This window comes from Anomaloglossus baeobatrachus, chromosome 6, assembly GCF_048569485.1.
Source record: "Anomaloglossus baeobatrachus isolate aAnoBae1 chromosome 6, aAnoBae1.hap1, whole genome shotgun sequence".
Classification (NCBI taxonomy): domain Eukaryota; kingdom Metazoa; phylum Chordata; class Amphibia; order Anura; family Aromobatidae; genus Anomaloglossus; species Anomaloglossus baeobatrachus.
Genome location: NC_134358.1, coordinates 578,230,591 through 578,255,123, shown reverse-complemented (window position 1 = coordinate 578,255,123; position 24,533 = coordinate 578,230,591). Strand labels below are relative to the sequence as shown.

Below are 24,533 nucleotides of genomic sequence, written 5' to 3'. Positions count from 1 at the left end.
GAGCAGCAGATGGAGGGGCCTCCTATATCATGGTCCGATGCCAATGCTGTAGGATCTGCAGATCATGATGGAGATCAGCAGATGGAGGGGCCTTCTATATCATGGTCCGATGCCAATGCTGCAGGATCTGGAGAACATGATGGAGAGCAGCAGATGGAGGGGCCTCCTATATCATGGTCCGATGCCAATGCTGCAGGATCTGGAGAACATGATGGAGAGCAGCAGATGGAGGGGCCTCCTATATCATGGTCCGATGCCAATGCTGTAGGATCTGCAGAACATGATGGAGATCAGCAGATGGAGGGGCCTTCTATATCATGGTCCGATGCCAATGCTGCAGGATCTGGAGAACATGATGGAGAGCAGCAGATGGAGGGGCCTCCTATATCATGGTCCGATGCCAATGCTGTAGGATCTGCAGAACATGATGGAGAGCAGCAGATGGAGGGGCCTCCTATATCATGGTCTTCTGCATCACCATCATTTTCTCTTTTCTGAGAGATAACATTCCTGCATCTTCACCACTTTCTATACCATGAAAAGGGGACTGTTAAGAAGAGGAGGCCGCGCTCGTCCTGAATCTCACCAACCCTCCATAGAATGGAGGAACGTTCTACCACATCAGTGGTAAAATGCTGTAATCCATATTGTCATACTCTTCTTTCTGAGGCTGAAGGTCAGATCATGGGAAATCTTTAGTAATTAGGCACCGCCCTCTTTACGTAGTCATTGTCTCCGCACTGCGGGGGGGTTTCATGGGTGTAATAATCATTTCAGGAGCAATATCTGATTTTCTGAAAGGGTAAGTTATGTTCTTCGGAGCTCTCGTGGACCATATGTAGGGTATTTTTTGTTTTCCTATGGATTACCTCTTCTCCCTGATTCCATAGTTGTTTTTTCTTTCCTCCATGGTTTTGCTGCCTTCAGTCTAAATCTACAATGTGCACATTCCAATGAGAAAACGTAAACCATTGCATGAGCAGGTCTGCCCCTGTCCTTTGCATGGTCTTCTCACAGGCCACTATATGTACAGAATTGTCCAATACTCATACCTGCGTGGCTTTAGGGTTGGGGTAACTGTGCGCTGTGATTTCCATTTCTGTACCAGTAAAACCTATGACTAGTGATATTGATAGAAGGTGATACCGATATACTCACGCTGCCCTCCACATCCTCCAGCTCTGCCCGTTCACTTCATACATGGCCTGAAGGACGAGAATGTGACCGAGGGTGACCGGCTGGTCCTCCATTGTGAGCTCAGCAAACCTGATGTGAGCATAGCGTGGAGGAAAGGACACACGCTTCTTCAGGGCTCTGAGAAATATATCCTGAGACAGGAGGGCTCCATTGCCGAGCTCGTCATCACCGACCTACAGGAGGAAGATGCTGGGAATTACAGCTGTATCCACCAAGACACAGAAACCTCAGCGACCATCAGTGTCACAGGTAAACATCTCATAGTCCAGGAGGAACAAACCATCACAGGTCCCATGACTGAGAAGCTTTATCACCAGTGGGTAATGTCCGATCTCCTCCACCATCGTTTCTAGAGGTCCCATTCTTCTCAATATGACTGGTCTGGTGCCATAATCTCACATGCAGCCTGTAGATAATGGAGGAAAAGCCCAGTAATGAGCAGATCCGTCCTTCAGATGTAGCGTAGGATGGGGTGGGAGCAGGGTGCAGGAGTGGTACCAGTTGTGGTTACCATTTCCTTCTGCCAGTTTGGAGTTGTTAGGTCTTCGGGTCGGGTTATGAGATGTTCTTTTTCACACCTGTCATCTCTTCCACGTTGTATCAGCCTTACCTCCGAGATTTAAGCGAGGCCTCCAGAACCAGGATTGCACAGAGGGAAACTCGGCTATCTTTAGCTGTGAACTGACCAAGGGCAATGCTCAGCTGGAGTGGAGAAAAGAAGAGCGTGCGCTCGGACCCGGCTCCACGTACAAGATGAGGCAGGATGGCTGCACTGCCGAGCTGGAGATTCTGAATGTGGCTCTGCAGGATGGTGGCCAGTACACGTGTGCGTGTGGTGACCTGAAGACATCAGCCACGCTCGTAGTGCACGGTAAATCAGAGCAATCACTCGTGGATGTTATTTCCACACCACTAGTTCCTCACACTTATATTGCTTTACATTTCTCAGCTTTACCACCAGAATTTAAGGAAGAATTAAAAAATCAAGAAGCCGTAGAAGGTGAAGTAGTGACTCTGCGCTGTGAGCTGACCAAGCCCGGCGCGCCTCTGGAGTGGAGGAAAGGACACAAAATCATCAAGTCAAGTGACAAGTACAAGCTCCGTCAGGACGGTGTGATGGCCGAACTGCTTGTCCACGACGTGGACCAACATGACACTGGAAGATATATCTGCGTGTGCGGAGACAATCAGACGGCAGCCACCGTGACCGTGAAGGGTATAATACGATATCACGCATTACCTGCAGCAATCACACACCAGACTTACATGACGGTCACAGCTCACCTCCTCCCTAACCACATTGCTAGTAACGTCTATACCGCCATCATCACAGTCTTCACGAGCCGCTACCTCCTAACCTCAACTTCATTAACTGCCATCATCTCCACCATCACCAAGGTCTCTGCACGACTCATCCTTCTAATGTCTTTCCTAACTTCATCGCTGATAACCTCTAATCCGCCATTCTCATTGCCATGAGCGACTCGATCGTCAACACCATCATCACAGTCTGGTCACTATCGCTGCTACCATCTAATCCATCATCAAACTCAACATGGGCTCTTCATGACTCCTATCCTCCCTAACCTCATCGCTGATAATCTCTAATCCGCCATCATCACGGGCTCTTCATCACTTATCTCTTCTCTATCCTCATCGCTGATAATCTCTAATCCGCCATCATCACGGTCTCTTCATCACTTATCTCTTCTCTATCCTCATCGCTGATAATCTGTAATCCGCCATCATCACGGTCTCTTCATCACTTATCTCTTCTCTATCCTCATCGCTGATAATCTCTAATCCGCCATCATCACAGTCTCTTCACTTCTTATCTTTTCCCCATCCTCTTCGCTGATAATCTCTAATCCGCCATCATCATGGTCTCTTCATCACTTATCTCTTCTCTATCCTCATCGCTGATAATCTCTAATCCGCCATCATCAAGGTCTCTTCATCACTTATCTCTTCTCTATCCTCATCGCTGATAATCTCTAATCCACCATCATCAAGGTCTTTTCACTTATCTCTTCTCTCTGGTCATAGCTGATAATCTCTAATCCGCCATCATCACAGTCTCTTTACCTCTTATCTCTTCCTATCCTCATTGCTGTTAATCTCTAATCCGCCATCATCACAGTCTCTTCACTTATCTCTTCTCTATCCTCATTGTTGTTAATCTCTAATCCCCCATCATCATGGTCTCTTTACTGCTGACCTCTTCGCTAACCTCCATGCTGTTCGCCTCTAATCCTCCATCTTCATGCTCTCTTCTTCGTCCTCCATCATATCTTCTCTCTACTCTTCTCACTCTTGTTTTCCAGCTCTTCCTCCACGATTTGCTCTTGGATTAGACAATAAGGAAGGAACGGAGGGAGAATCGCTGACGCTTCGCTGCACCGTGACCAAACCAAAGGCGCCTCTGGAGTGGAGGAAAGGGCAGAAGACACTGAATCCAAGTAGCAAATATAAATTAGTCCAGGACGGTGTGGTGGCCGAGCTGGTTATTCATGGCCTGGACCTGGAGGATGTCGGGGAGTACATGTGTGTCTGTGGAGACCAGCAAACATCAGCCTCCGTGACTGTGAAGGGTAATTTTCCATCAGTTCTGGCTTTTCTAACACTTTGCCGCCATTATTCTTGCCATATCCTCTGTAATCAACTTGTGGTCTTCATCTAATTTCTTATTCTGTGTCCTCCATCTTGTTGTAGACCAATCACCTCTCATTCTCATTCATATTGTCTTTGGGCATCAGTAACATTTACTTTATCACTTCTCTTATTTGGGGTTTTGTGATTTATGAAGTGACTCTAAAGCACAAGCGGCAACTCATAAGGAGTGAATCATTTCTTCTAAGATGACCTCGGGGTCTCATCACGTCACAGATGGCAGTAGAAAACATCACACATACAGGACATGGTCATAACTGAGGGGTCTCATCAGTGACAGCCCCTCACAGACGGCAGCTGGGCCTGGCTCATGGCACCGCAGCAATGAGCTGAGTTACATGGTAGCAGTATGTGGCCACCACTCTGGTGAATGTATTCCATAGATCGGGGCTACTGTTTTCTGGTTCAGACATGGAGGTCGTGAACAGAGGACCTCTTCTCTATGATGTCTCTATACGCTCCTAAGGCACATGAACATCCTGTAACATTCATCGTATCCATGGTTTCAAGCAGAAGAAAACCAGTATCTTGAGATTCTTTTATCTCTGGGTTTCAGGAAGGCGGTAAAAAAAGGTCTCAAGACCACAAGTAACAGCTCCAAAAACAATAGATTGGGTCTGAACACAGTGACTGGTAAAATGCAACGACGGTAAATTATCGTCAGTCATACAGTTCTAGCTCAGATACTCATGAGCCCGAATCCCTGTGATCTAGTAGAGAGTGACCTCTACCTGAGCCTCTATGTACCATATGATCTAGTAGATAGTGACCTCTACCTGAGCCTCTATGTACCATATGATCTAGTAGATAGTGACCTCTACCTGAGCCTCTATGTACCATATGATCTAGTAGATAGTGACCTCTACCTGAGCCTTTATGTACCTTGTGATCTACAGTCATGGCCAAAAGTTTTGAGAATGCTACAAATATTAATTTTTACAAAGTCTACTGCTTCAGTTTTTCTAATGGCAATTTGCATATACTCCAGAATGTCATAGAGTGATCAGCTTAACAGCAATTACTTGCAAAGTCAATATTGGCTAAGAAAATGAACTTTAACCCCCAAAACACATTTCAACAGCATTGCATTCCTGCCTTAAAAGGAGCAGCTAACATTGTTTTAGTGATTGTTCCATTAACACAGGTGTGGGTGTTGATGAGGACAGGGCTGGCGATCAATCAGTCATGATTAAGTAAGAATGACACCACTGGACACTTTAAAAGGAGGCTGGTGCTTGGTATCATTGTTTCTCTTCAGTTAACCATGGTTATCTCTAAAGAAATACGTGCAGCCATCATTGCTCTGCACAAAAATGGCCTAACAGGGAAGAGTATCGCAGCTACAAAGATTGCACCTCAGTCACCAATCTATCGCATCATCAAGAACTTCAAGGAGAGAGCTTCCATTGTTGCCAAAAAGGCTCCAGGGCGCCCAAGAAGGACCAGCAAACGCCAGGACCGTATCTTAAACCTGTTTCAGCTGCGGGATGGGAGTACCAGCAGTGGCGAGCTAGCTCAGCAATGGCAGCAGGCTGGTGTGAGTGCTTCTGCACGCACTGTGAGGCGGACACTGCTGGAGCAAGGCCTGGTTTCAAGGAGGGCAGCAAAGAAGCCACTTCTCTCCAGAAAAACATCAGGGACCGACTGATATTCTGCAGAAGGTACAGGGAGTGGACTGCTGAGGACTGGGGGAAAGTCATTTCTCAGATGAATCCCCTTTTCGATTGTTTGGGACATCTGCTTATTAGGAGAAGAAGAGGTGAGCGCTACCACCAGTCTTGTCTCATGCCAACTGTTAAGCATCCTGAAACCATTCATGTGTGGGGTTGCTTCTCAGCCAAGGGAATCGCACCACTCACAGTCTTGCCTAAAAACACAGCCATGAATAAAGAATGGTACCAGAATGTCCTCCAAGAGCAACTTCTCCCAACTGTCCAAGAGCAGGCGCCCAACAATGCCTTTTCCAGCATGATGGAGCACCTTGCCATAAAGCAAAGGTGATCACTAAATGGCTCATGGAACAAAACATAGAGATTTTGGGTCCATGGCCTGGAAACTCCCCAGATCTTAATCCCATTGAGAACTTGTGGGCAATCATCAAGAGACGGGTGGACAAACAAAAGCCAACCAATTCTGGCAAAATGCAAGCATTGCTTATGCAATAATGGACAGCTATCAGTCAGGATTTGCTCCAGAAGATGATTGAGAGCATGCCCGGGAGAATGCAGAGGTCCTGAAGAAGAAGGGTCAACACTGCACATATTGACTTGCTGCATTAACTCATTCTAATGTCAATAGAAGCTTCTGGTCTCATAATATGATTGCAATTATATTTCTGTATGTGATGTAAACATCAGACAAACACAATTAAACACCAGAGGGAACAGATCATGTGAAAATAGCATTGTGGTGTCATTCTCACAACTTTTGTCCATGACTGTAGTAGATAGTGACCTCTACCTGAGCCTTTATGTACCATGTGATCTAGTAGAGTGACCTCCACCTGAACCTCTATGTACCATGTGATCTAGTAGAGAGTGACCTCCACCTGAACCTTTATGTACCATGTGATCTAGTAGAGAGTGACCTCTACCTGAGCCTCTATGTACCATGTGATCTAGTAGAGTGACCTCCACCTGAACCTCTATGTACCATGTGATCTAGTAGAGAGTGACCTCCACCTGAACCTTTATGTACCATGTGATCTAGTAGAGAGTGACCTCCACCTGAGCCTTTATGTACCATGTGATCTAGTAGAGAGTGACCTCTACCTGAGCCTCTATGTACCATGTGATCTAGTAGAGAGTGACCTCCACCTGAACCTCTATGTACCATGTGATCTAGTAGAGTGACCTCCACCTGAGCCTGTATATACCTTGTGATCTAGTAGATAATGACCTCCACCTGAGCCTTTATGTACCTTGTGATCTAGTAGATCGTGACCTCCACCTGAGCCTTTATGTACCATGTGATCTAGTAGAGAGTGACCTCCACCTGAGCCTGTATATACCTTGTGATCTAGTAGATAGTGACCTCCACCTGATCCTTTATGTACCTTGTGATCTAGTAGATCGTGACCTCCACCTGAGCCTGTATATACCTTGTGATCTAGTAGTGACCTCCACCCGAGCCGCTATATCTCTTGTAATCTGAGTGCTCTTCATTCTATGTCAGCTCTTCCACCACGATTTAGAAAAGAATTAAAGAGCAAGGAAGCCTCTGAGGGAATGTCCATTACTCTGTGCTGTGAGGTAACCAAACCCAAAGAATCTCTAGAGTGGAGGAGAGGGCGTAAGGTCCTACAGGAAAGTGACAAGCACAGGTTCATCCAGGACGGGGTCACCGCAGCGCTTGTCATTGATAATGTGGATGTGACTGACTCGGGGGAGTATACATGTATTTGTGGAGTCCACCAGACAACCGCTTCTCTCACTGTTATTGGTAAAGATTCATAATATTTATACCCTAGTATCCCACCAAAGTAATCATCCCCACTAGTAACTAGTAGTTAGCTTATTTAGTGCCACCATTATGACCCCCACTATAGCCATCACTACTATTGTAACTGGTAATAACCTCCATCAGTGGTAGCACTGTAACCATCATCACCAGTGATAACATCATCCTCACCAATGTAACCTTCACCACAAGTGATAACCATCATCACCATCAATGTAACTTCACCACCCCTGTAACCATCAAAACTGGTAATAACCACCATCTCTGTAACCATCACCACCAGTGATAACCACCTCAACCTCCCGTAATAATCACTATCGGAACTGATGATAACCACCATTACCACCAGTGATAATGGCTACCACCTCTGGTGATAACCACTATCAGAACTGGTGATGACCACAACCACCTCCGGTGATCCCCTCTAGCTCTGCGCCTTGCAAAGTGATTGTCCTGCCTGTCGACTATTATTCCTCTCCTGCATGCTTTGTGTAAAGGTGGACCTTCTACCCTACCTGTTGTCTCATATGATTTCTCCACTATTGTTAGCTGTTCCTCCACGGTTTAAGGAAAAATTGAAGAACTTGGAAGGTGTTGAAGGAGAATCTGTGACTTTAAATTGCACAGTGACTAAACCGAAGGCTACTCTGGAGTGGAGAAGAGGACAGGAGACTCTCACCACTGGAGACAAGTATAGAGTCATCCAGGATGGTCTCACTGCTGAGCTTGTTGTCAGTCACCTGGACCCTCAAGATGCCGGGGAGTACACGTGTGTGTGCGGAGACCAACAGACCACCGCATCCCTGAGTGTGAAGGGTAATCCTATCTACCAGTTAATCCTTTTTCATTCATTAATCCATTGCACTTGTCTCCTTCCATTGTCTTCACCATCATCTATAACCACAACCACAGTTGTACTTTTCTCATCATCAGTTTATCCATCCAATCCATATTCTGGTCTTCCATTTGGGGTTTGCGGGCTTTTGTGAGCTTTGTGGTGACCATCTATTACTGTTGTAGTTTAAACCCATTAGTACCATCCTTCTCAGTCTGACTTCTTTGCACTGTACTCAAGACGTAGATTTACTGGTGTCGCTTTGGATGGTGGAGTTAGGCGGGCTTTGCACGTTGTGACATCGCTACCGATATATCGTCGGGGTCACGTTGTTAGTGACGCACATCCGGCACCGGTAGCGACATCTCAACGTGTAAATCCTAGGTGTGACGATCAACGAGCACAGAAGCGTACAATATCGCTGATCTGTGTAACGTCGTTCATTTCCATAATGTCGGTGCGTCCGCAGGTACGATGTTGTTTGTCGTTCCTGCAGCACCACACATCGCTGTGTGTAAATCCGCAGGAGCGACAAATATCTCCTTACCTGCGTCCACCGGCAATGCGGAAGGGAGAAGGTGGGCGGGATGTTACGTCCCGCTCCTCTCCGCCCCTCCGCTTCTATTGGACGGCCGATTAGTGACGTCGCTGTGCCGCCGAACGCAGCTCCCCCTTGAAGGAGGGATTGTTCGCCGGTCACAGCGACGTCGCCGAGCAGGTATGTGCGTGTGAAGCTGCCGTAGCGATAATGTTCACTACAGCTGCAATCACCACATATCGCATGTGCGATGGGGGCGGGTGCTATCATGCTCGACATCACTAGCCGATGCTAGCGATGTCGCAACGTGTAAAGTACCCTTAGGGTTTAACGTTTTGTCTCCACTTTTCACTGATGAACATTGCAGAAGATTATGGAATGAGATTAGATGTTCCTGGATTCTTCATTCTGTGTTTTATCTCTTTATTCGTCTTGTGCGTCTTACATTCTCACATGTCCATCATTATCCTCAATGTCTCTCTAATGTATCAGTGACTTGTGTTATTGTATTATACATGGTAGTTGCCTGTTACAAACTCAAAGGATAAATGAAAGTGTGATCATAGGTCTTATCTATCTATGTCTGAACGATGTACATTGACCAAAGTTATCCAGATGTGGAGAATGTACAGTATATACGGAAGGAATGAAGACATCGGTGAACACATCTCGGAAGCTCTGGAGCTTGGTTGCTCACAATATGTTCAGATGACTCCTTATTCTGTGTCAGCTCTACCTCCACAATTTAATACAGATCTGAAGAACAAGGGAAGTGTTAAAGGAGAATCTGTGACCATGCAATGTGCCCTGACCAAACTGAAGGCTTCTCTGGAGCGGAGAAGACAACAGAGGACTCACCACAGGGAGAAAAGTCTAGATTTCTCTATCGTTTCATTGGGGGACACAGGACCAATGTGCCCTGACCAAACTGAAGGCTTCTCTGGAGCGGAGAAGACAACAGAAGACTCACCACAGGGAGAAAAGTCTAGATTTCTCTATCGTTTCATTGGGGGACACAGGACCATGGGTGTATGCTGCTGTGACTAAGAGGCTGACACTAAGTAAACATAAAAACAGTTAGCTCCTCCCTAGCAGTGTACACCCTGAGCCGGAGGCGGATCTAGGCCAGTTTTTTGCTTAGTGTCGTAGGAGGCTGAAGTAGGCCCATATTTGTTTCTATTTGGGCCAACCTCAGCCAATTGTCTTTTTTCCGCTTTTCTGTCTTTTTTTCTACGGAGTCGCTCAGCCTTCTCATTTTCTTTCAGTGCCACCAACAACAGATTGCTCTCGCGGGTGAGTACATAATCAATACATCCCTGTCAGCAGCCAACTGCGCAGTGCAAGCATCTAGCAACACGGTGGCCATCCGTCTGGCGATCTGGCTCAGAGCCTGGAATGCGGACACGGCCTCTAAGAAATCGCTTACAGCCCTCCCCTTTGCAGGAGTTCGTCTGTTTGGGGACAGGCTAGATCAGATTATCGCCGAAGCTACAGGAGGTAAGAGCACCTCTCTTCCACAGCTCAGACCGAGATGTATCCCGCGTCGCCAGCCAACCCCAAGGTTCCAGTCCTTTCGCAGCTTCAGTGCCACCAACACATCCTAAGAGAAACAGATCCCCGCAGAGAAACAGAAAGAATCCGTCTTTCAAAACAAACCCTTCCTGGCGTTCTAGGCCACGGCAGCCATCCAAGTCGACATCAAGATCACAGCGTTTCCCCGCTAAATGACTAGAGGTCTTCGCGCACCAGTACAGATCAGGTGGGGGGACGCCTGTCTCGCTTTTAACACGTCTGGCTGCCTTGGATCACGGACGCCTGGGTCAGAGAAATTCTAAACTCAGGATACAAAATAGAGTTCTCATCAATTCCACCCAGTCGCTTTTTGCTGTCTGTTACATCACCACCGGAGTCCGCTCCATCGACTTCTGCTCCGATCGCCAGACGACGCCGTGTTCCTGCCGTGGATGGTGCTGGTGATGGGAGAGGAGTCTATGCCAGCGGCGCCAGTGGGCGCAGGCTCCGTTCATCCACTGGTCTGGGTTTCCTAGGGATCTGCAGTGCCACTGGCTGACTGTAGGTGGCGGGTGTCTCCCAGCTGAGGTACCATCATTCAGCTACAGCCTATGGGAAGACACCACACCCTTTTTAATTCCCCTCCTGTCTGCTGACCTCTGCCAGAGATAGTTCTGAGAATTCTGGCTTCTGTTTCGTCCTGTGATTCCTGTGTGCTGATTACCGCTTGTTTCCTGACTACCCTCCTGCCTGCTATTTTTGTACCTCGCTGCCCGATCCGGTTTTGACCTCTGCTTGTTTCTGATTACGCCTTTGACTGCCGATTCTGTCCCTGTTCCGCAATTCCTGGTTTGACCCTGCCTGACGACTACTCTCTCAGACTGCAGCCTTCCACAGGTATTGATCTCCAGGGCCCTGTGTAATTCCAAATCCCTGTATAGGGGTTAAAGGGTTTCAGGGTTCTGGGGGTCCTGCTTGGCGAGTGGCTTCCCTCTAGCCTGTCCATTACAGCCCGTCTGAGTCTGTGGATCCAGGCAGGCTTTACACTCTCTCATCCTCCCGAGTCAGACGCGCGAGCTCGTCCTTTTTTTCACGCCATCGAATCTCTTCTCTGCTCAGGAGTAGTAATTCCAGTTCCAACTTCAGACCGATTCAAAGGAGTCTACTCAAATCTTTTTGTTGTCCCCAAAAAAGATGGCACTGTGTGTCCTGTTCTCGACCTCAAGCTTCTAAACAGATACGTCAGACCCCGGAAGTTTTGCATGGAGTCGCTCCGATCTGTGATTGCCTCCATGGAGGTCGGCGAATTCCTTGCTTCTCTGGACATACAGGACGCCTATCTGCACATACCAATAGCTCAACAGCACCAGAAATTCCTTCGCTTTACAGTAGCAGAAGATAATTATCAGTTTACTGTTCTACCTTTCGGCCTCGCGTCTGCACCGCAAGTGTTTACAAAGGTCATGGCTGCGGCCATGTCTATCCTGCACTCCAGAGGGGTTTTGGTGATTCTGTACCTGGACGACCTGCTGATCAAGGGGTCATCTTTCGATGACTGTCTCATAAGTGTTCAAGTCACCATCGATACTCTCTCGACTAGGCTGGCTCATCAATCGGAAGAAGTCCTCTCTGACCCCGGCCCGCCGGATCACCTTCCTAGGCATGGAGTTCGATACCATCCAAGGGCGCGTGTTCCTCCCGCAGGAACAAATTGTCTCCCTCCAAAGAGACCTCAAGATTCTCCGCCACTCGGGGGCAGTGTCCATACGTTTTGGCATGAGAGTCCTCGGTCGGATGGTGGCGGCAATAGAGGCGGTTCCGTTTGCCCGCTACTACCTTCGTCCCCTTCAGCTAACCCTGCTGAACAAATGGGACAAATCTCTATTTACCCTGGATCGCAGGATCTATTTGTCTCCGGAAACCCGCCGCTCGCTTCTGTGGTGGACCAGCGGCCCAAATCTATCGAGGGGAAGGTCATTCCTACAAGTGCACTGGCAGACAGTCACCACCGATGCCAGTCTTCTGGGCTGGGGAGCAGTGCTTCATTAACACACGGCTCACGGTCGGTGGTCCTTCCAGGAGAGCCGACTGCCTATCAACATCTTGGAGATCAGAGCCATCCTACAAGCCCTGCAGAAGTTCCAACACTTCATAAAAGGATCTCCAATCAGGATCCAGTTGGACAACACCACAGCGGTGGCGTACATCAAACACCAGGGCGGCACAAGGAGTGTCATGGCGATGAGAGAGGTGAAGAAGATCATCCAATGGGCAGAGTTTCACCACTTCACGATTTCTGCAGTACATCTCCGGCGTGGAGAATTGGGCAGCCGACTTCCTCAGCAGGCAAGGTCTGGCATCGGCCGAATGGTCCCTCAACAGGGAGGTTTTCAAACAGATCTGCCACAGATGGGGGACTCCGGATGTGGACCTGATGGCCTCTCAGTTCAACAATCAAGTGCCACAGTTCATCTCCCGTTATCACGACCAGTGGGCGTTAGCAGTCGACGCTCTCATCATTCCGTGGAATCAGTTCAGACTGCCATTCATTTTTCCACCGCTTCCACTGATCCCAAGAGTCCTCAAGAAAATCAAAGCAGAGGGCATCCCAGTGATTCTCATAGCCCCAGAGTGGCCCAGGCGAGCGTGGTTCGCAGAACTCACGCAGCTCATCGCAGACACCCCATGTTGGCTCCCAGATCGTCCAGACCTGCTGTCTCAAGGTCCTCTCTTCCATCTAAATTCAGGGGTTCTTAATTTGACGGCATGGCTGTTGAATCCTGGTTACTAGCTCAGGCAGGCTTTACTCCAGAGGTGATACAGACTATGGTCAGGGCTCGAAAGCCTTCTTCAAAGATCTACTACTGCAATTGGAGGGCCTTCTTTCAATGGTGTGAGGCTAACGACAAATCATCTCCGCTTGATTTGTCGCTCCCAGTGTTACTGTCTTTTCTACAGTCAGGTTTAGAGGCGGGTCTCTCACTGGCAACCCTCAAAGGGCAGGTGTCGCCTCTGTCTGTCCTGTTCCAGAAAAATTTAGCAACTCGTCCACAAGTCAAAACTTTCATCCAGGGAGTCGCCCATCTGGTACCGCCATATCGTTCCCCGCTAGAACCATGGGACCTCAATCTGGTGTGAGGGTCCCTCCAAATAGCTCCGTTCGAACCATGAAAGGAATCCTCAGTTTCACACCTATCCTGGAAGGTGGCTTTTTGGTGGCAGTCACTTCAATCAGGAGAACGTCAGAGCTAGCAGCTCTCTCATGCCGGTCGCCTTTTCTAGTTTTCCACCAGGACAAAGTTGTCCTGCGCCCGTCTCCATCGTTCTTGCCGAAGGTAGTATGTCCTTTTCATTTGAACGAGGAGATCGTTCTTCAATCCTTCTGTCCGGCCCCCGCTCACACCTTGGAAGGGTCTCTGCACACACTTGACCTAATGCGAGCTCTCAGGATTTACGTCTCCAGAACTGCGCCTTTCCGCAAGTCAGACAGTCTGTTCGTCCTGCCTACTGGTCCCAAGAGGGGCATGCCAGCGTCCAAGGCTACGATTGCAAGATGGATCAAGTCAGCCATATCGGAAGCCTACAGGATTAGGGACAAGTCTCCTCCGAGGGGAGTAAGGGCACATTCCACCCATGCAGTAGGGGTGTCATGGGCAATCAGACATCAGGCGTCGGCTGAACAACTCTGCAAAGCCGCCACGTGGTCCAGCCTACATACCTTTGCCAGGTTTTACAAAGTGCACACCCAGGCGTCAGCGGATGCCTGCCTTGGGAGAAAAGTGTTGCAAGCGGCTGTCGCACACTTATGAAAGGGTGGTGTACATTTGGACAGAGCATTCTCACAGAGGTTTGTTTTATTGATCTGTGTGATTGCTCCTTTACCCACCCAGGGACTGCTTTTGGACATCCCATGGTCCTGTGTCCCCCAATGAAACGATAGAGAAAGAAGGATTTTTGTGTACTCACCGTAAAATCTCCTTTCTCTGAGTCTTCATTGGGGGACACAGCACCCACCCTGTTTGGATATTTGGTTGTTCTTATTTTGCCGAATGATCCTGTTTTTTTCCGGGACCGCGTTTTTCTGCACCCGGCTTATATATAGATATATTGTATATCTGGCTCAGGGTGTACACTGCTAGGGAGGAGCTAATGTTTTTATGTTTACTTAGTGTCAGCCTCCTAGTCACAGCAGCATACACCCATGGTCCTGTGTCCCCCAATGAAGACTCAGAGAAAGAGATTTCACGGAGAGTACACAAAAATCCTTCTTTTTCAAGGATGGTCCCAACGCTAAGCTGGGTATTTGTCTTCTGTACGCTCAAGACACCAAGGATTACATGTGGTTGTTACAATAATCAGACCACCACATCTCTGAGCTTGAAGGTTAATGATCCTCAGAATCCATCATATAGTCTAAGCATGGGACATCACCATAATTCCAGAGCAACCACCCAAGTCCACTAATGTCCACACTATTGGCGGGGTCTAACAATCACGTTTTCCTGTTTTATGTTCATTCAAGAAACATGGTTGGCATTATCGTCTGCTGATCTAAATAGACAACAATAAGCCTGGGTGCAGGACACGCAGCATTGGCGGTGCTCTGCATCTAAGTGAAGCATTTATGAAGACAAAACTAGAAGGAGAATGAGGCCCTCTCCAAACCGCGAGAAATTTGACTTTAGAATAAGAGCATGTTATCCGGACAGAGTAGTGGTGTATAAAAGGCGATGGCCGTGACAAATCCATTTACGCTTGGAGGGCTAGAGGAACCATGATTGGCCCTGAATGGCCGTTGTCCGCACACACACCCTGCTACTCTAGAAAGAAGGTATTGTTCCCTCAGGTTGGTGTCTGCCATATTTTCCTTCTAGTTTTGTGGTTCCTGTTTATGTGCTCATCTGGCACAATGATTTGACTTGTGCCTTCTGTTTACCTGCATAAACCACACAGCACCTCCACCTTTCACTCCATGATATGGGATAATACTTGGAGTGTAGTTCCGTTACTTACAAGGGACAGACGGGACCAAGAAAATGGGGCCCCTGGACTGTCCCTTTATAGTAGATATGGAGGGAAAGAGTAGATATATTTATGTTGGGTGAAAATGGGAGTGATATCATTTGTTCGTCAGCTCTGTAATGTGCATCTAAAGATCCTGGTAGACATTTGTTACCCCTTACTTCATCTGGACGTTCATGACTCTGTTGGCTGCGCGTCCTACTCCAGTTTGCTGACCTCATCTAGTGAGAACTGGAGGATTGCAGCAGCCCGACCATAGATCTACACTGGTGTTGTGCCTATATACACCCGACACGGACAGGTGACCAGGCCGTGAGCAGTGTTCCTACTGTACTATGGAGTCTTATTTAGACCTGACTTTGTAATGTGAAAGTTGATGAATATCCTGATAGATTCCTACATGAAGTGCCTTACAGTCGTCTCTCTACTCCTAAGATTATCTCTTGCCTCTGCACTTTTCAGCTTTCCCTATTGTTTTTGTGGAAGAACTGAGAAACGAGGTGTTGAGCGAGGGCAAGGCGGCCACTTTGCACTGTGAGCTGAGTAAGCCCGGAATGCAAGTGTCATGGAAGAAAGACAAGTCCACGATTGCAGCCAGTGAAAAGTACTCCATGTCCCAGGAAGGAGCCGTCTATGAGCTGATGATCCACAACCTGGAGCTGACGGACAGTGGGACCTACACCTGCCTATGCGGAGATCAGCAGAGCAGGGCCACGATAACAGTGCAGGGTAACTATAGATCTGTCAGCAAAGCTTCACCATGTCCACGTATTCAAATAAAAAACCCATCCACACCTCTGTGTTGTCATCATGTTATAGAGTGTTCCAGTCTCAGACACACAAGTGATATGTCAAAATAAAATATGTCTGATTGGTGGGATCCTTAAAATCAAAATGTTATGTGCTATGATAGCGGCTTATATACTAAGACTAATCAATAATGGTCACCTGTTCACCTCCATCACCTGTCCATCCTCATCGTTTTTCCATCACCCGTCCACCACCTCCATCACCTGTCCATCCTCATCGTTTTTCCATCACCCGTCCACCATCTCCATCACCTGTCCATCCTCATCGTTTTTCCATCACCCGTCAACCACCTCCATCAACTGTCCACCTTGATCACCTCTCCACCTCCATAACCTGTCCATCCTCATCATCATTCCACCCCATCGCATGTCCATCCTCATCATTTCTCCACCCCCATTTCCTGTGTAACTCCTTCATTGTCCACTTGCATTATCCACCCTCATCATCTCTCCACTTTCACCATCTTTACATCATCACCTGTCCACTCTGATCATGTCTTCACTTCAATCACAGGTCCAATATCATCATCTCTCCACCTAAAATACCTGCCCACCCTCCTCATCTTCCATCACATAATCACCTTGATCAGCTCTCAACTTGCAACTTCTTTTCAGCTTCATCTGTCCACCACCATCACTTTTTCACTTTCATCATTATCAATCTCTGTCACTCTCTTGATTTCTCCTTCCTCACCAGCTTTCCATAACTCATTCATACTGCTCATCTCATCACTTCCATCATTTATTTACCCTGATCATCTCTACCATCCATCATCTATCCATTCATCGTCTCTCCACCTTCGTCACCTTTCCATCTTCTTCATCTCTCAACCACATCATATGGCCACCCTCATCATCTGCATAACCTGTCCACCCTCATCGTCCCTCCACCCTCATTATATTCCCACCTTCATCATCTCACATCGTCTCACTTCCATTCATCATCATTGATTGCAGTATTGTTTGCAGTCATTGTGTATGGTTGTGTGAACATTCTTTATCGCTCTCACTCTACTAAATTGTTGGTTCATCCGTGTGTCCATTGCATCTTTGCGTTACCACTTTCTTGTCTCCTCATCGTGTAATTTTTATGACATTCCTCAGAGTTACCGGTATTATTTAAGGAAGGATTGAAAAACTGTGAAGCCTCCGAGCATGGAGAAGCTGTCTTCCAATGTCAAGTAACTAAGCCAAATGCACAGCTTCAGTGGAAGAAAGGTCAAAAGGCCCTACATCCTAGTGATAAGTATAAGATGCGTCAGGAACAGCTTAATGTGGAACTGATCATACGAGACTTAAACCTCAAGGATTCTGGCAACTATACTTGTGTCATCAAAGAAGAGGCCACTACAGCAACCTTAACTGTGATCGGTAAGGATTCTCCATAGAGGCTTCACTGTTCAAAGATTGGCTTTTATCATTCACCGTTCAGTTCCTCTGGCTTGTATACCCCCGACACAGCTATGCCAGATTGGATTTCTTACGGCAAAGAGCCTCTATGACTTGTATCTCTTATGGCCTGGCTCCTCCAGCTTTTATCTCACATCCCTCTTTTCACAGCTTCTATACCTCACAATTAGAGATGAGTGCACCCGTGGAAGCTCAGTTCGGCCGGTTGAGCCAGTCTTTAGATAAAATTGGGTTTGGGACCCGGACTTGACCTGAACCCCAATGGAAGTCACTAATTGGGCAGTTTGATCATGCTGTTGTTACCCCCAGTGTCAGCCGATCAAACACTGCAGGCGGCTCGCACTGGGCTGAGCATCGAGCGTACCAGAGCACCGAGCATACCCGAGCACAGCGATGCTAACACTAGTGGTTTGCATATGTACAGCACTCCAACTCCAAACCCGAACTCTGTTTTTATTTGTAAAGTGTGTTTGGTACGAACACCGAACCTCGGGATTGCTCATCTCTACTCACTACCCATCTATTCCTTTTTTTTAATCTCATAATCCATCTCATCAGCTTTTGTCTCATAGCCCGCCTCATCAGCTTTTATCTCATAGCCCGCCTCATCAGCTTTTATCTCATAGCCTGTCTCATCAGCTTTGATCCATCATAGTCCGGCCAATCCAGTTTTTTATCCTTCATGGCCCTGCTCTTCCAGTTTGTAAATCTCATTGCCTAGCTTCTCCAGGTTTATCTCTTATGGCTTGGTATTTTTCTTAGGCCAGCTCTTACAGCTTTTATTCTCACAGTCCAGCTCCTCAGGCCTGTATCCCCCATGGCCTGGATCTTCTGGATGTAGTCACTCGTTTCCCCACTACTCTGGATTTAGTACCTAATGGCCTGATTCCTCTGGCTGTTGTGCCATACGTCCTGGCTAATTTAGCTTGTATCCCTAATGGCCTGGTTCCTCCATCCCAACCATGTCTCTGTTTTTTCTTCAGAGTTGCCGGCTCATTTTACTTCTGAATTGACCAACATGGAAGTCGTGGAAGGAGGAACCACAGTTCTGTGCTGTGAGGTAACAAAGTCATCAGCTGTAGTACAGTGGAAAAAAGGCGACAAGACAATACGGCTCAGCGATAAGTACGACATCAGGCAAGAGGGCTCTAGATTAGAACTCCAGATAAATGATCTGGAGCTCTCCGATGCTGACCAATACAGCTGTGTTTGTGAAGGCCAAAAGACGACGGCTTCCATAACTGTCGTTGGTAGGTTTGTGTTTTATTCTACAGTCAGGTTTCACCATATTTGCTATGACTGGACCTTGTGGTGACGCATGCTATAAAAACATGACGTTAATTATTTATGCGCTGGATTGAATCAGACGCATAACGGTTCCACATCCTGAGGTCCTCGTCTTCCATGTCAATGATTTGTCCTTGGAGATCTTTGTATACATTTTTATATTAATTTTGTAATATTATATATAATTTTTTCCCGTCACCTCATTGCTCCCCTCCTCCCCCAGCTCTGCCGGCAGTCTTCAACGAGCAGCTGAAAGATCTGCAGGTGTCAGAAGGTGACATGGTGACCTTACACTGTGTACTCAATAAGTCCGACCTGCCAGTGGAGTGGAGGAAGGGAAATGTCATCGTGACCCCAGGAGAAAGGGCCACCATAAAGCAGGAAGGTCGAGTCCACGACCTCCTCATTCGGGACGTTACCGAGAAGGATTCTGGGGAATACTCCTGCCAATGTGCAGACATCTCCACCTCTGCGCTTCTCTCTGTGAATGGTAATTCCCGTTTTCCTCATTCCATCCCTTCGTGTGTTCGGATGACCAACTTACAGTGTTGTTTTCAAAAACCTTTTGATGGAAACTTTTTGAATTCCAGAATTTCTTGACTGTTTATCATTTTTTACCAAAGTTTCTTAGAGCTCTATTGAGAAACTAGCCCAATGTGTTGATAGATATATTTCACTTGTCATCTTTTCTACTGCTGTTGGACTGATTGGTGAAGAATCAGAATTATACGCCATAGTCATTCTCGGTTTTTGACAATAATACTTCTGTGGAGGACAATGTCCTGGTTATGAAGAAACCCTCAAGCTCCTGTCAGATCAGTCATATCTATCATTGAGAGATTGATCACGGCATCTTCATGCTGGTTGTTTCCTTTTTTGATCTTCCCGCTGACTGTTTCCATCAGTCATAAATTACTTTTCTCAGACTGATGGTCAGCTCCATGCCTCATATTTGCTCTCTTCTCGTCTTTTAGCCCTTCCTGTGATATTCAAAGAGGAACTGAAAAAAGTTGAGGTTCTGGAGGGGGAGAGTATGGTGCTGCGCTGCGAGCTGAACAAGGCGGACATGTGCGTGCAGTGGTTAAAGGGGGACAAAGTCTTACAGCATGGAGGCAAGTATACGATGCAGCAAGCTGGAGGCACCACTACCCTCAGCATCCGGGAGGTCAGCGAGGAAGATGATGGGGAATATACCTGTGTCTGCGGAGACGTCAGGACTACCGGTCATCTGCATGTACAAGGTAAATATTCCCTTCCTTGACAATGTATGACTTCTGTAGAACGGTCCATTACTCCAGTGACACCGGCAGTGACACCTGCTGACAATAGTCCCACAAAGGGAAAAAAATCTCCAAAAAACTGGAGAAAATACATAAAAATAAATAGTCATAATATGACGACTGCAGTAGAAAAAGTTTATAACAAACGTGTAAAACAATAAACCTCACCTCCATGTTTCTTGACGTTCTTTTGGTGCTGACACGTTCTCCTCCATCTGTTAACATTTTCGCCTTTAATTAAGACAATTTTATACAAATGTTCATGTTCCTTAGTTAGAAAACTAATCTTTTTTGTTTTTATCAGTTTTTCTTTCTCAGGATAAATGTGGGGCCTGAGCTGATCCCGATCTCTGTGGGGTCAGCCATTAGTCACTATTTCCTCATCAGGGGGTCTCATCATATGTCTCCTTGGTGACAGCTGCCATCAAGGCTTCATCCATCCACAATATTAGGCCTCATTTATCAGAGCGGTCCACCAGGAGGACCAGCCATGTCCCCATAGCAATCAAAAGCACAGCTATCATTCCCTAAACTGCTCTAAAATGAAGGCTGCGTTCTGACTGGTTGTTATGGGTAACAAGGGCAGTCTTCCTGGCGGCCATGATTTTAATTTGAGGTGACTGGGGCTTGTGTCCTGCAGACGGCTGGGTGATAATGGGGGCACCTGTGCATGGTGGGAATTACATGCGTTGAGCGTGGGACCAGTAATAAAGATAAATATTTCTGCCGTACTAACATAGATTCAGATAGAGAAATCCTAATGGAAAGTTCCCGTAGAATCCATGTTATGGATATAAAAGGCCAAGGTATCATATGGCGTCAAACATGGCCACATCCAAGTAATAAATGTCATGAGGACCCCCTGTGCTGCTGATCACCCCTGCCGCATACACAAGGAGTGTAAATAGGGGGTCTTCTCATGCTGGATTGTACATACACAGTCTCCTTGTGGAGCATTAAACATATGGGGTCTCCTCAGGGAGGATTGTACATATAGGTTCTCCTCATAGAGGATTGTACATATGGGGTCTCCTCAGGGAGGATTGTACATATGGGGTCTCCTCAGGGAGGATTGTACATATAGGTTCTCCTCATAGAGGATTGTACATATGGGGTCTCCTCAGGGAGGATTGTACATATGGGTGTCCTCAGGGAGGACTGTACATATGCAGGGTCTCATCAGGGAGGTTTGTACATACAGGGTCTCCTCATAGAGGATTGTACATATGGGTGTCCTCAGGGAGGATTGTACATATAGGGTTTCCTCATAGAGGATATTACATATGGGGTGTCCTCATAGAGAGGACTATACATATGGGGTCTCCTCAGGGAGGATTGTATGTATGGGGTCTCCTCAGGGTGGATTGTACATATGGGTGTCCTCAGGGAGGTTTGTACATATAGGGTTTCCTCATAGAGGATATTACATATGGGGTGTCCTCATAGAGAGGACTATACATATGGGGTCTCCTCAGGGAGGATTGTATGTATGGGGTCTCCTCAGGGTGGATTGTACATATGGGTGTCCTCAGGGAGGTTTGTACATATAGGGTTTCCTCATAGAGGATATTACATATGGGGTGTCCTCATAGAGAGGACTATACATATGGGGTCTCCTCAGGGAGGATTGTATGTATGGGGTCTCCTCAGGGAGGATTGTACATATGGGGTCTCCTCAGGGAGATTTGTACATATAGGGTCTCCTCATAGAGAGGATTGTACATGTGGAGTCTCCTCAGAGAGGACTGTACATATAAGGTCTCCTCAGAGAGGATTGTACATATGGGGTCTCCTTATGGAGGATTGTACATATGGGGTCTCATCAGAGAGGATTGTACATATGCGGTCTCCTCACGGAAGATTGTACATATATAGGGTCTACTCAGGGATGTTTGTACATATAGGGTCTCCTCATGGAGGATTATACATATGGGTTGTCTTCTTGGACGATTGTACATATGGGGTCTCCTCACAGAGGATTTTACATATGGGGTCACCTCACAGTTCGGCCCTCATCTTTGGACCCTGCCATTTCATGTGTACATACGGCATCTCCACCTATACAGATACTGCCCTTGGTGACATGATCTGTGGGTTCTTTGATTTCTCCAGCTTCCCCAGTTGTCTTCACCCGCCCTCTCCAGAACGTTGACGCCCCAGAGGAGCAGACAGTCAGCCTGCAATGTGAGGTCTCCAAGGCCACCGCGGCGGTGCAGTGGAGGAGAGCGGGTCTTGGATTACAGGCAGGAGGAAAGTATGAAATACGACAGGAAGGAAATGTGAGGGAACTGCTGATCCATAACCTGAGGCTGGAGGACACTGGAGAATATGGCTGTGATAGTGGAGACCAGGAGACGACGGCCTACCTAACCGTCACAGGTAAATGTCCCCTGAGGGAAGCTTCCGCCATATGGAGCTCTTATAATACTGCCGCTCCAATGGCTGACATCAGGCCAAAGGTAATGAAGAACCAAAAATAGCTATAAACCAAAAGATCATCACATAACAGGCCACCGAGCATCCGGCAAGGAGCGGTATAACATGGGCACTGACACTTCCGCATCTTTTATTAACAACCTAAATGTCTTTCAACATTTTTTTTTTTTAAAGTGCTATAATCATCTTCTTTTATGTAGTAAATATGGAGTATGATGGTATAACCTGGGTATCTCCTGTATATAATTATATATGTACATCCGGTATAACCTGGGCATCTCCTGTATATAATTATATATGTACAGCCGGTATAACCTGGGCATCTCCTGTATATAATTATATATGTACAGCCGGTATAACCTGGGCATCTCCTGTATATAATTATATATGTACAGCCGGTATAACCTGGGTGTCTCCTGTATATAATTATATATGTACAGCCGGTATAACCTGGGCATCTCCTGTATATAATTATATATGTACAGCCGGTATAACCTGGGTGTCTCCTGTATATAATTATATATGTACAGATGGTATAACCTGGGTATCTCCTTTATATAATTATATATGTACAGCTGGTATAACATGGGTGTCTCCTGTATATAATTATATATGTACAGATGGTATAACCTGGGCATCTCCTGTATATAATTATATATGTACAGCCGGTATAACCTGGGCATCTCCTGTATATAATTATATATGTACAGCCGGTATAACCTGGGCATCTCCTGTATATAATTATATATGTACAGCCGGTATAACCTGGGCATCTCCTGTATATAATTATATATGTACATCCGGTATAACCTGGGTATCTCCTGTATATAATTATATATGTACAGCCGGTATAACCTGGGTATCTCCTGTATATAATTATATATGTACATCCGGTATAACCTGGGCATCTCCTGTATATAATTATATATGTACAGCCGGTATAACCTGGGCATCTCCTGTATATAATTATATATGTACAGCCGGTATAACCTGGGCATCTCCTGTATATAATTATATATGTACAGCCGGTATAACCTGGGTGTCTCCTGTATATAATTATATATGTACAGCCGGTATAACCTGGGCATCTCCTGTATATAATTATATATGTACAGCCGGTATAACCTGGGTGTCTCCTGTATATAATTATATATGTACAGATGGTATAACCTGGGTATCTCCTTTATATAATTATATATGTACAGCTGGTATAACATGGGTGTCTCCTGTATATAATTATATATGTACAGATGGTATAACCTGGGCATCTCCTGTATATAATTATATATGTACAGCCGGTATAACCTGGGCATCTCCTGTATATAATTATATATGTACAGCCGGTATAACCTGGGTATCTCCTGTATATAATTATATATGTACAGATGGTATAACCTGGGTGTCTCCTGTATATAATTATATATGTACAGCCGGTATAACCCGGGCATCTCCTGTATATAATTATATATGTACAGATGGTATAACCTGGGTGTCTCCTGTATATAATTATATACGGTATGTACAGCCGGTATAACCTGGGCATCTCCTGTATATAATTATATATGTACAGCCGGTATAACTTGGACATCTCCTGTATATAATTATATATGTACAGCCGGTATAACCTGGGTGTCTCCTGTATATAATTATATATGTACAGCTGGTATTACCTTGACATCTCCGTTATATAATTATATATGTACAGCCGGTATAACCTGGGTGTCTCCTGTATATAATTATATATGTACAGATGGTATAACCTGGGTGTCTCCTGTATATAATTATATATGTACAGCCGGTATAACCTGGGCATCTCCTGTATATAATTATATATGTACAGCCGGTATAACCTGGGCATCTCCTGTATATAATTATATATGTACAGCCGGTATAACCTGGGCATCTCCTGTATATAATTATATATGTACAGCCGATATAACCTGGACATCTCCTGTATATAATTATATATGTACAGCCGGTATAACCTGGGCATCTCCTGTATATAATTATATATGTACAGCCGATATAACCTGGACATCTCCTGTATATAATTATATATGTACAGCCGGTATAACCTG

General features: G+C 46.3%; 1 protein-coding gene across 19 annotated transcripts in view; it reads left to right on the top strand.

The window, feature by feature from the left end:
• The window catches only part of OBSCN (obscurin, cytoskeletal calmodulin and titin-interacting RhoGEF), an 882,373-nt gene that overhangs the window by 293,906 nt on the left and 563,934 nt on the right, over positions 1-24,533 (top strand). For 10 of the 19 annotated variants that reach the window (XM_075315903.1, XM_075315909.1, XM_075315907.1 and 7 more), the window contains exons 39-49: positions 1,180-1,446; positions 1,802-2,068; positions 2,147-2,413; positions 3,522-3,788; positions 7,876-8,142; positions 15,696-15,962; positions 17,147-17,413; positions 18,436-18,702; positions 18,963-19,229; positions 19,714-19,980; positions 22,132-22,398. The exons of 2 other annotated variants lie outside the window; for them this stretch is intronic. In XM_075315903.1, the coding sequence (XP_075172018.1) occupies positions 1,180-1,446; positions 1,802-2,068; positions 2,147-2,413; positions 3,522-3,788; positions 7,876-8,142; positions 15,696-15,962; positions 17,147-17,413; positions 18,436-18,702; positions 18,963-19,229; positions 19,714-19,980; positions 22,132-22,398 (2,937 nt within the window). The remainder of the gene's footprint in view (positions 1-1,179; positions 1,447-1,801; positions 2,069-2,146; positions 2,414-3,521; positions 3,789-7,875; positions 8,143-15,695; positions 15,963-17,146; positions 17,414-18,435; positions 18,703-18,962; positions 19,230-19,713; positions 19,981-22,131; positions 22,399-24,533) is intronic. 7 more of the 19 variants (XM_075315911.1, XM_075315908.1, XM_075315899.1 and 4 more) reach the window with 6 other exon arrangements.